Below are 12,821 nucleotides of genomic sequence, written 5' to 3' on the forward strand. Positions count from 1 at the left end.
TAACTTTTAGGGTTAAGGTAAGGCAGATGGTTGATTGCCCATCTGATTTAATTACTACGTTGATATGTTGTTGCTCGTGAACTAATGCAGCCCCTATTTGGGCTTTAAGTTTCTGTTATCTATAACTTTTCTGACTAATTAGCAATTTTTTTTTATTATTTTATCATTCAAGCCAGTTTTCTGTTGTCAATGCCTTCAATGAGTTGAACTCTCTGCGCATTTTCTCAGTCATTTGGTCATCGAGGTAATACAAGAAGTCAGTGATGTTCCATATTCAGATTATTTCCGTGTTGAGGTATTAACTAGAACTTTCAGTTCTATTCGATCCGTTTGGTGGCAATTATCTCTATTCTGTTTTGGGTCATAATTTCTTGACGAGGAAATTTAATGATATATTAGAAAAGATTAAAGCATAGCAGCATTTATATATACTCGCAAGACTATAGATTATATGTTATTTGTTGAGGACAATCTTAAATATTGCAATCAAATATACATCATTATTTCAGAAGATTTAAAAAAAGAAAAAAGAAAAAAACTCTATTCAGGTACATTGTCTCTCTTTGGTTCCTCAAATGTTTCTTTCATTGGTGTGACTTAAAATTGTCTTTGAATCTAGCTAAGCGTAACCCACATTTCTCATTATATAAAACAGTCATTTCTTAGTTTTCCTACGTAATTATCAAGTGCTTATTCTTCATGGTTATTAAGTGTCTCCCTGCATAAATTTTAGGTTCATTGGGAGGTGAAGAATGATGTTGATGAATCAAATAATGGCTGCATCTTGAATGTATATGTGAACGTGGCATTTTCAAAAAGAACAGTGTGGAAAGGTATGTCTATTTGTACGAACATTTTGTGATTTTTATCATATGGTGATTAGTTCTTTAGAAATTTGGAGAGGAATTAAAAATTTCTTTTTTAGATTTTTCCCCTCTAAATATTTGTCCATTCACTCAATTTCACTCAATAATGTTAAGTTTTATATTCCTACTTCGATGTTCCATCATCCTGGGGGCCATTTTGCAAAGCCTTCCCTACAATAGATTTTTTTCCCTCTAATACCTGCCAGTTCACACAATATCATTTCATGAATCACTTTTAAAAACATTAAAATATAAGGGACTAATTGAAAAATGCTAGAATTTAAGGGACTAAAATGAATCTTTTTTCTTTTTTTTTTTTAAAAAAAGGAACTAAACTAAAATTTAGTGGGATATAAATAGATGATACGTTTGATATTCATACTTCCATTTTCTATCAACATTGGGGCCATTTAGCGAAGCCTTCCCTACAAGTTTTCCATTTCTAATTATTCCTTGACGAACCAAGGTCTAGGTTGAGTTGCGCGTTAGTGGGATATAAAAAATGTATGTTTACTTTGATATGCAAACTCATGGATCTGTTGATTGAATGGTGGGAAGAAATTCACTTTGACATGCAGGATGGACTAGCAAGAGCTACTTCGTTTGTTGCCAATAATGAACATTATAGAATTGTTGACATCTGTTGCAGAGAAAATATGGACTTGATTTGATCAGTATAAGAAAAATGATTCTTAGGCTGGAGTACCACTCTATTGAGGTACCATTTGAATGTAGGGAAAACTTTGAATAGACTGTTTATGTAAACCGAGGAAACCGTTAAGAGGGGTTTAAACGATCTTCAGAGGAATAATTTGGACAATTCAGTGTTGACCCTTTTATCATTCTCATCGAATTTACATTCAGGACAATAAGTTATATGAGATGGTGAAAATGTTGCTACTCTTCTAGTATATGTGACGCCATTTTGATTGCTAAAGAACTTCAGAATCGGATGACTTAAGGAAAATGGAAGTAAAGCATTGGATACTAAAAGCTAGGAGAGTTCATGATATCTATTTGGAACTAAGGAGCACAATTAAAGAGAGGAACTTATATGTTATAACAATAAAAGTACGTGGCCCATCTGATTTAAGGAACCGTCTTCTTTTCGAGATGTGAGTTGTCTATACGGCGGTTATTGTTTATGTGGAATGTTATTGCGGTCAACAACAGGAGGTATAAAGAAGTTCTGAAGCATACCAATTATTAAATCTTCTGTTAGAAGTCGGCATTTAAATTCCCGAGTTTTTTTTCCCCTCATCCGTGCATGTAGGAATTTCTTATTTGAGCAAATAGTTTTCAGAATATGATGCTGATTTAATGATGAGTTTTGTGGATCGTCATGCAGGGAAAATAGTACAGTCTACTCTTGAAGAATGCCGAGAGGCCTATGGACTGTGGATTCAGATGGTATCCTTTTTTCCCTTACATATTTGACAAGTGTTAATCAAATTTAAAGTGCTATTCAAATTTGTACGACATTCTTGCAGGCAAAGGAATTGTTGCAGCAGAAACTTAAAGAAATTGAAGGTCTGAATGTTATATAATTTTACTTTTCGTCTAAACAGTCATATTCAAATTAGGCAATTGATGAGCTCACACGTTCTGGTTACTAATTTACCACAGAGGGAAGACCAAGGGGTAGCACTTCGGGGAGTTGTAAAGATCCTCCTGTTGAAGAAGAAATAAATAGAAGCAAATCATTGGAAAAGTCAAATGAGACGAACGACCAAAGAAGATTAACTGAATCACAATGTTCCACTGACGTTGGTCAACAACCTGAAATCCTTTCTCAAGGAGTTGATTCTCCTTCACATGCTTCTTGGTGGAGAGAATACGTGAAGAAACTTTGCTCTTTGTTAAGAAGTCAAAATTATCTTCCTCTTGCCCTAGTTATCACGTTTGTTGTGATATTTCTAATGCAGGTATGCAATTTCTTTTACTTAGTATACCTATATCTTCTGTCATTGAATTTGCACCGGTATCCATGAATATGATTTCCAATATGATATCTGTCGGGCACCTGGCTTCTATTTTTCATTTTTGTTCGTCTAATTTACAGCAAATCTTTGATGGTATCTCTACATGTACCCCAGCTTTTTTTTTCTCTCTCTCTCTCTCTCACACCTATTCTTCTTGTGCTACCGCCAGATTTTAATTCATTTAATTTTAAATGGTGAGAACCCGTTACTAACCTATGATGAGAATAAAACTACCTACCTCAATCGACTCCGTTCCTCTCTAAGCCATATCCATCTGTTTCCTTTCCCTCTCAAACCCATTTAGTTCTTATTTATCATTACATATTTCGAACCTCTTCTTTGCCTCTTAACTCTATTATTTATAGTTTATATATTTCTCATTCATATTTTCTTTGAATTTCAAGTCTGGAATGATGTCTAGGATGGAAGCTACGTTATCCATTTATGCTTCCTATTGGTAATCTGAAACTTATTGATAATGGTAAATGGCGGCAGTCGCGTTTGTTTGATAGGTTGTCTAAATTTTCCATTTGAGCCGAGCGTACATCAGATGATACGTTCATCTGTGCATTGGGATAATAATCTATGAGGTAAGATGATATTGAACAGTTGTGTTGGGACGGACAGGCATATTTTAACTGAACTTGAGCAAAATGTGAATGTTCCCAAATTTGAGCAAGCAAAGCACAACTGCTTTTTCTGGTTAGTCTGAACAAATCAAGGCATGTGGCTTTCATCTCTCGAACTTTTTGTTCTGGGAATAGAAGGCTCATCTCCCTCACTTGTCTACTTCCATCACCATCCTTGGCACAGAAGAAGTCGAGGGCTGTAGAGGCAGAGTATTTGCATCGGTCAAAGGAGACGATGTATTAGGGAAAATGTAGTCAACCTAATTGATAGAGATCAAATTTCATTAAACTATTACAGGAATACATAGCAAACGTCAAAATATTTATATAGGTTTAGGTAAGGTTTGGACTTTTGAAGTCTTCAAAGCCAGGAAGATCCTATTGCATGTATTTATCCATGTTAGGCTAGGATGACTTCTCTGTTGTAGTTTAATAAAAGTTTCAATTATTTGAATTCTATTATGAGAATTTTGATATATTAATTAATCGTTGAAAAAAAAATCATTTCTAGTTGGTATAGATGTTGAAAATGGAAACATTTATTGATTGTAGAAAAATTAAACGAGATTGTGAACTGTTCTTCGTTGTGTGTGTATTGTTGAACATTACTACATGTTTATGGTATCAGAAATAGGTGGTGTCATTGCAGAATCCATCTTTTACTTTTATGATGTTGAGGTAGTTGTTTCTTATGAACGTTTGCTCGATTTATTTGCCACTTCATTTCAGTTCTGTAAATGACGAATAATTATGCTATTTCTTAACTGCAGTTGAGCATAGTGGTGCTATTATCCAGACCCCAACACATCCACATGAGTTATCCTGACAATGCAAGTGGCCTCAAAGTCAGTGGTGGAAGATCGCCTGATACCATGGCATGGTTGGAAAAGCGAATGCACCACCTTAAGGATGAGATGAACATGGTTGAGGCTAGGCTGGAGATGATGCGACGCGAGCATGCACAGTTAAAAGCACAACTAAGAGATCTTGAAGAAGTTAAATGGTAACTTTAATTTATTTTATTTTTTCAATTCCTCTTTGAGATTAATTTATTGTATGTTTGTTTTGATGATTGGAAATGATGATCCCTCGTAACAAAGGGGAAAGAATTGAAATACAACCCAACATGTGAACCGAAATGATTCTCAGGTGATAAACCATGGGAACATTTCTTTACTAGAAACTGGATTGGTGTAATATAAAGATGAGATGTCCTTGATCCACAAATGTGATCCTCATTCTCAAATAATATTTTGCAAAAAATTGCAACAATTTTACAATTTGTCCCCTAAAAGAAGCTTTACAATCCGTTGTCTCGATGCTGATATTTCTGCAACAATTTTACAATTTGTCCCCTAAAAGAAGCTTTACAATCCGTTGTCTCGATGCTGATATTTCTATCATGTTATAACTACGACGCTACGACCGTAAACATAAAAGATGAAATGTCGAAACCTTTTTTCCTCACGAGTAAAGAAGTTCAATTTAGTATTGTTCGGTTGAAACTTGAGAGTGACCTATGGGTATTTGATTGGATTGGACATTGATACTGATAGTTGAGAGAGAGAGAGAGAGAGAGAGAGAGAGAGAGAGAATAGGGTAAATTTGGGAGATCCAAAGTGAAGCTTAATATGAACAGGTTTCTTTTTTGGATTCCTTAATGGAATCCAAGTGTCCCTCAGAAAAGGAACCCCACACAACGAAATGACAATGTTGAAAAAGAATGGTCAAAAAGTGCCGCAATTTTTCCAATCATTTGGAAGAAGAGAAATAGGATGCGTAAGTGGCCTCCGCCAAAACGAGTTGGAGATATAATTTGGGGGGAGGGGGAAAAACATGACCACCGACCTCGGGAAGGCGCCAAAACGAGTTGGAGATATAATTTGGGGGGAGGGGGAAAAACATGACCACCGACCTCGGGAAGGGCTTCACCAGATTCCCCAAGTTCATGCATGCCAATCAAACTTGACAATGATTGGAGAGAAAACAAGCAATAACCCTCACCCTTACTCGAATTCACAACAACTAAGGTTGGCTTCTAACTCAACTCCATCCACTTTTTCTTGCACTTTTTCTTGCATGAGATTGAGATTGAGATTGAGATTGAGAGCCCACTTTTCTTTTCATTTCATTAAAAATCTAAATTCAATAACACTTATATTGATCATCTTTACGAATTTCATCCGAGAAGAGGATAAACCCAATTACAATATGCAATATTAAATTAAAAGGGAATCGAATACTTTTGACTTGAAATCTAGGTATCAATTAATATCATGAGGGCATTGTTTTGGTACAATGACACACGCTGATAGGGCATAGGATTGATCCTTATCCTATGTTAGTGATACCATACCCATGTGATGTTATTCAGCCCTTGATATTATATTTTATTTTGTCCAGAGAAAAAGCAATAGATAGGCCACCTCATGCTTCTAATCTAACATCGTGAGCTTCATGAATAAACAAATCTCCAAAAAGGAGAAAGTAGATTGAATTCAACATGACGTCAATCCAAGTGATGAATAATAATTTGGGGATGTGTGCTAGGTGTGAATGGATTATTAGATGGCATGAACGGTGAAGCAACTCAAGGAATCAAGAATCAAACTTGGTTTTAAGATAGACTTGGGACTTTTAATTAGGCCACCAACAACATCAATTTAATTATATTTTCAGCAAAGGAAGAAGCATATTCCTGACTAACTAAACAACATAGCACACCCCGTCTCCCTGCATTCTATCTCTCCACCACATTTTCTAGTTAAAATATACGTCTAAGTTCGGTTTTGTATTTTCTGCCATTACTTTTTCTTTTTTTCAAAATGGATAATTTATTCTCGTGCTTTTCTAAGTTTGGTGGAAAATTATCCAAACGTTTAAGGATCGAGATACCAATTTTTGAATCATGCAAAACACCCAAAATACATGGATGGATTGATGACCTTCTGTAATCGCACAACTCCCAAATGTCTTCCCATCTAGACCCGCAGCCAGTCAGCAAACATCTAAAAAAAAAACGTGGAATAAAAAAGATATTCCATCACCATAACATTTAATTCCTTTTCTCTTTTGGAAGTTCAAGTCTAACTCTATAGCTATTTGAACTTCTAGGAGAGACCTCAAAGATTCAACTGATTCTTTTTACTTGTTACAAATTCATTCAAAATTTAGAAGTTGTTCACTGGGTTCTAGTCGATGATGTATCTCATCGAACTAATTTTTCTCTTCTTTAGACTTAATCAACTTAATTTATCTTAGCAGCGAATGACCAATATCCTAGGGTGAGGCACGACCTCATCATATCTCATAGGATAATATGGTGTTTCTTTCTGAATGTCATTGTGTAAGATTAACTGGCGACCATAAAGTTAAAATTTAGGGGTGTGACCCCGTGTGTTAGCCAACTACTAATCTACCTGTGTGGGTCTTTTACCCCTCAAGGCATATTTACAGTACAATGGCCTTGTCCAAGGCACCTCTGACCCTCTCCACACACAATAATGTCTCTCCTCTCCAGCTAAAGTACCTATGTGGTCCCCTCTCAGGATAGGATTAAGGAATCGAGGCCTTGGCTCCCGACCCGTTTCTACACACGATAATGGCATGCATCATGAGCTAAACTACTTTTGTAATTCCTTGTTTTTTCTTAGAATGGGTTTATCGAATCACAACCTAGGTTCTCGACCCATTTCTACACATAATAGAAACTCTTCAAGAAGCCACGATACTCCATCCTATTTGACATTGGTCTAGCTCAGCAGTACAATTCTTAGATACCTACCGCTTGGCAGGAGGCATTACCGGGTTTGACCTAGCTCACTGAATAGTGCTACTAAGGTACTATAGGGAATAGAGGGCGGTCAGGCTCTGGTGGTACCACCCACACTATTAGCAACCTTGTAAATTTTCATGTGTATCGTGAAAGTTCACTAGGTTCTTAAGGTGTATAAGCAATTTAAATCTCAATTTCTAGGACAATTAGGACTATCTCATCGAAACTAATCTAATTTTTCGAGCACTATGGTCTTGATCACTGATCCTCACTCAAGATCCTAGGGTGATCAGTCTACTAGAAATTTTCTGACCTAGGTCAACCTGATATCATTCTAGCTTCCGCACCCTAATCTTAACTTCGTACAATCATGCCTAATTTATTATTGAGATAATCCTATCTGTCACTAAAAGCATGAAATAGATTATCCAAACATTCATGCAAGGTTAACAAGGGGATAAAACAACATACAGGGTATTATAGTAATTTTTCAATACATACACAACATTCTCATATAAATTGCTCTTCTAAAGTCTTAATCACATAAAATGCAATAAAATACTTAATTTATTTTTATTAATTATAGTTTATTATTATTAGTTACCAATTTAATCTAAATAAATTAAAGTAAAAAATGAAAAGGAGTCGATACAATAGGAAGAAATAATACAATGCACGAGTGGAACATTTATTCCTAAAAGCCTAATATCTAAACTATCATAAAAGCCTAATTTATGGATCGATCCCTATTAGATGGCCTGACAAGCAAGCAAGCAAATGACCTTTTATACTTGAGAATGATAGAGTCATCATTACATTGACGCCACTGTTGTTGCACACACACCCCCAAATCATCTAGTAGACTAGCACATTGATTCAACCACAATGACCAAGTACTAAGCGAAGTGGGCACATATCCCATCATACAAAGATCTATTTGTCACGTTACGGAGGTATGTCACATATATTAAAAAAGACATTTTTATTAATTTAACGAAAAGAAAAATTGAAAAAGTTACCCACAATTAAAAACAAAATTAAATTATATAGGGGATAATAGAACACATATATAATAAATATATAGGAAAAATTAATTAACAACATATATTAAAAAGAAAAAGGAAAAAAAAAAGAAATTGAAATAGGAAAGAGAAGTAATTATGCAAAAAAATGAAAATTAAAAACAATAATAATATAATAATAATGATGGACGGTGGGGGGTTGAAGTTGAAAACGGAGATTATTTAGTCGGTTTAGAAAGGTTGAATTTTGCAGAGCTAAATTGAATATATATAATATATTAATATATATTATTCTATTATTATATTATATATAATTAGGGGTTTTTGGGTGCTGGTCCAGGTGCTACAAATCTAGCCAACCAAAGGACCACGTCCCTCGTCCCGCATCTTCACTACAACCTAAAACGGCGCCGTCAGTTTCTCTCAACTCAAATCATCAATTATTTCTTTCTTTTTTTTTTTTCTTTTCATTACGTTAAATTAATAATAATATTTCTCAATAATATTCTTTAATAAAATATATTTTTTAAGTTTAAAAAAAAAAAAAACCAAAAATATCTTTGCTTAATAATTTATTTTTTATAACTTTAAAAAAATATTCTTACCATGTTTAAAAAATTAAGAGGAAGATGGTACAATTTGTATGCCTAGTATTTTTTAAACCTGAAGAAAAATATATTATTTTAATTAAAATAAAAATTTAGGGATAATTTTAATGTTGAAAAAGAAGATTGGATTTGAATAGAAAGTAGTGAGATATTGGATTGAAAAAGACAAGGGATACAGTCGAAAATGACAAAAAGGAATATGCTAAAATCAAACAAACATTCACCCATTTGTTATTCAAACCCTTTTGTCCAATACCATATTTTTTACCTTTTCATATAAGCTCTCATGGCTTTGCTTTGGGTCTCCCAAAAGGCCTCATACCAATGGAGAGTGTATTCTTAGATTATAAACCCATGACCATTCCCTAAATTAACCGATGTGGGACTTTCATCATCCAACAAAGGCTTCTGTGAGACTACGAGATCTTTCACTCAATTCTAAGAAAAACAATTAGACCAAAGCTAAGTTTGTAGGACCGTCATAGAGAAAGCCACCAACACGGGCTTACCAATTTTGAATACCTAAAGTCGATATGGTTGATATAAGTTTAGCATTAAACAAACTCATCTCTACTCGAATGGATTAATGAAGTGGCAGAGAAGGAATAAAAGGAGGTTTGTAGACAAAAAAAAATTTATTAATTTTATTTTTGTAAGATTTTAAGGATACTAATTTGAATGGGAATAAATGTTTTAAGTTGACTTTGTTAATATTGATGATTAGAGTCCAAATGTAGTAGGCGCCGTAATCTAGGAGGCACGATCTCCACCTGTCCTTCACTTTCTTTCCCAATTTCAATTTAAATCCTTAAATTTCTTCTTATTACTTTTTCCCCCCCAACTCCCTTACAATTAATTATATTCATTCTTTCCATTTTATTTCTTTTTTATTTACCATCCTGAATTTCGAAAAAAATAAATAAAACAAAATTTCAATCTAAATATAATTTTTTTCCAATATATAGTTGGTACGACGTTGTTATCATCGCTCTTGATTTTATTAAATCAATAACAGAGAAATGTAGTCCCTATTTTAAATAAATATTTATAAAAATTAATAATCAGCCTCTTACCCCGTTATGATACTCTTCTTTGGTTACGTGATAGTATTAGTGTAGCCCTACGTCTAAGATTTAATATTTTGAATAAGCAGATGGTAAGAAAATACTCTTAAATTAATTAGCATACAAAATTTGTGGTGTTACAAAAAGATAAGACAATCAACATGAGAAGACCGAATTGATTACAAAATAAAAAATAGATTAATTCCATTTAATTTAATTTCTACAATTATAAGCTTATCTTAATTGGGTTTTTCTAAAACTAAATTTATATATTTTATTTTTCTAAATTAAAGAACATAAATTTGTGCACGCATGGCATGCCTCTACGGTTTCAAAAAATCAAAATAATTATTGATTCAAACGTCAACATTTGTGGAATGGGACAATATTATTTTAGTATTTTTTAAAAACTTTTAAAAATTTTAATTTTATTTTTATGCATATCCATTTATAAATTTTGATGTGGAATAAAAAAAAATGAAATCATTAATTTTGAGGTTTAAATAATCTTGAAAGAAAAAGAAAAAGAAAAAGAAAAAGAATATGGGGGAGAGTAGGTGTGGACGGCAGAGAGCAGGGGCAGTTTGGGAAGTGGGAACTGGAAGGCGCACGTGGGAACTACATGTTGAGCGTCCCTGACCGAACGGGGTCGGTGGTCCAATATTTTCGAAGGCGCACGTGGGAACTACATGTTGAGCGTCCCTGACCGAACGGGGTCGGTGGTCCAATATTTTCGATTTTTATTTTTCAATATTTACGGTCGGTCTCAAGTCTCAAATCTCAGGGTCATTTTAGTCATTAACTAAAACTTTACTTCCATACGTCACGTTCTCCAGCAAAACTACAACCCTCGCCTTTTCCTTCTCTCTCTCTCTCTTTACTTCCATACGTCACGTTCTCCAGCAAAACTACAACCCTCGCCTTTTCCTTCTCTCTCTCTCTTCTTCTCATTCGCTATAATATTATTAATAATTAATCTACTAATATTTTTGTAAAAATTAGATATTTAGAACCAGGATGGAAACATTTTCATCTCTAATTATAACCATACTTCTTTCATTTGCCTTGTTTTTATTTATTTTTTAATAAATAAAAATGAAAATGCAGATTTGGAAGGGTAAAATTTTAGAGATGCTAATTTATTTTGTTTTGTTTGAAAGGAAAAAGAAAAAAGAAAATTCACTGTCCCAGCTGTGAAAATGTGGGCGGTGAAATGGTACACGTGAGCAGAGAGAAGAGTTGAATATGGGTTTCCCAGCTGTGAAAATGTGGGCGGTGAAATGGTACACGTGAGCAGAGAGAAGAGTTGAATATGGGTTAGTTGGTGTTAGGGAATGTACACGGCGTGCCACGTAGTCGGATCCTATGGATATGATTTGTACAGTTTGTGAGCGGAGCCGGGTGGTGGCTTTGGTAATTAAATTAAATTAATTTCCTCATCGGAGTATTCTGCGAGCCGTTGCTCTGAATGGACAGCTGGAACTAACAAATCCATCAACCAAGTGAAGGTACGTGTTCAAATCATGACACGTGGCGGCGTTAATCCCCGTAAGGTGTGGCGAGTCTCTGCTACTCAGCCGCAGCTCTCGTCCTACCTCCGAGTACGCCCACTGCGTATCCTCCACGCATTTCTGAATCCACCGCGGCACTCCGCCGCCCTTCAATTTGGATGCCACCGCATGCCCTCCCTCCTCCTCCTCCTCCTCCTTCACCACAAAGCCAGGCACTTTGGTGATGACATCATCCGAGTTCACAATGCGCAACACCTTCGTCCCTTGCTTCTCCACTCGCTTCCTGAAGCTACTATTCCCCACGCGCGGTCCTCCAAACGACATCACCGTCACCATAGGCGCTCGTTTGAAGTACTCTTTTATATCATAAGCCGCCAGCGTTGCAAGTGCGGCACCCAGGCTATGTCCTGTAATGGTTAAGCTAAGAGGCTGGTCCCCATACGATTGTAGCAGCCGGGATATTTCCTCACGTACCATTTGGCGCAAGCTTGGACACGAATCCGTCCCGGAAGTGTAAAGACTAAGGAACCCACTTTCAACCGCCATGTGGGGTCCACACCCCGTACTGGGAAGCTTAGTCAGTGTGGCTCTGACATTCTCAAGCCACTCCAAGCAAGTAGCAGTGCCTCTAAAAGCAATGACAACATCCCGCCGTCCAAGCCGGGAGATTTCCTGCTTGTCCTGGCAAACAGCCACATACCCAATCCAGCTAGAGTTAGTAGCTACAGAGGGAGCCTTATGGACCCACCCCGGGAGCCGAATTCCAGAGGTAGCCCTCAAATGCTTAGACACACGGTAGCCAGTGGCAGGAAGGCCAGAGCGGTCAAGCAATGAGGCCTTGGGGTATAGACAAGTAGCGTAGGTAGGGGAGGAAGGGTCGAAGTCGAATGACTTGTAAGCCGCATCCACAAACTGCCCATAACGAAGAATCTCATTACGGAGATTCTCATCAAGAGGGTCTAGCAAGCCCTCCCAATTATGAAGCCCTTGATACTCCCTCCACCGCTTGCCTAGCTTCAACTTAACACAAGGCGAAGATACCGCAGCTGAAATGGCAGTGCACAAAGGTTTCCTCATATGGGTATTGTTATGGAAATGATGAGGAATAGAAAGCGTGGGATTTTGAGGCACCCTGATACCACAAAGCCCCATGTTCTTTAAACAACGTTTGAAGCTAAAGAAGGTGAGAGAAATTGTAGGGGTATATATAGGGAAGTGTAAAAGAATGATGCGTGGAAAGCAATAGCCTCTGACCCCCCTACTTTGTTACTGCCGCACACAAAATACTTAGAATGATGCGTGGAAAGCAATAGCCTCTGACCCCCCTACTTTGTTACTGCCGCACACAAAATACTTCGGTGGTT

General features: G+C 36.1%; 2 protein-coding genes across 3 annotated transcripts in view; one reads left to right on the forward strand and one right to left on the reverse strand.

The window, feature by feature from the left end:
• The window catches only part of LOC111472873 (protein VASCULAR ASSOCIATED DEATH 1, chloroplastic), a 28,011-nt gene extending 23,288 nt beyond the window's left edge, over positions 1–4,723 (forward strand). For both annotated transcript variants that reach the window (XM_023118465.1, XM_023118466.1), the window contains exons 13-18: positions 229–295; positions 734–833; positions 2,215–2,276; positions 2,357–2,396; positions 2,493–2,791; positions 4,248–4,723. In XM_023118465.1, the coding sequence (XP_022974233.1) occupies positions 229–295; positions 734–833; positions 2,215–2,276; positions 2,357–2,396; positions 2,493–2,791; positions 4,248–4,484 (805 nt within the window). In that variant the 3' untranslated portion in view covers positions 4,485–4,723. The remainder of the gene's footprint in view (positions 1–228; positions 296–733; positions 834–2,214; positions 2,277–2,356; positions 2,397–2,492; positions 2,792–4,247) is intronic.
• Positions 4,724–11,382: 6,659 nt separating this feature from the next.
• LOC111472900 (phospholipase A(1) DAD1, chloroplastic-like) lies at positions 11,383–12,609 on the reverse strand. The gene has a single exon (XM_023118492.1). It carries the CDS (start codon positions 12,607–12,609, stop codon positions 11,383–11,385), a length of 1,227 nt encoding a protein of 408 aa, XP_022974260.1.
• Between the last annotated feature and the right edge of the window lie 212 nt (positions 12,610–12,821).

The sequence above is a fragment of the Cucurbita maxima genome, unplaced genomic scaffold, assembly GCF_002738345.1.
Source record: "Cucurbita maxima cultivar Rimu unplaced genomic scaffold, Cmax_1.0 Cma_Scf00091, whole genome shotgun sequence".
NCBI lineage: Eukaryota > Viridiplantae > Streptophyta > Magnoliopsida > Cucurbitales > Cucurbitaceae > Cucurbita > Cucurbita maxima.

Coding starts and splice junctions, on each gene's coding strand:
- LOC111472900 (XM_023118492.1), bottom strand. CDS start 12,609: ATGGGGCTTTGTGGTATCAGGGTGCCTCAAAATCCCACGCTTTCTATT.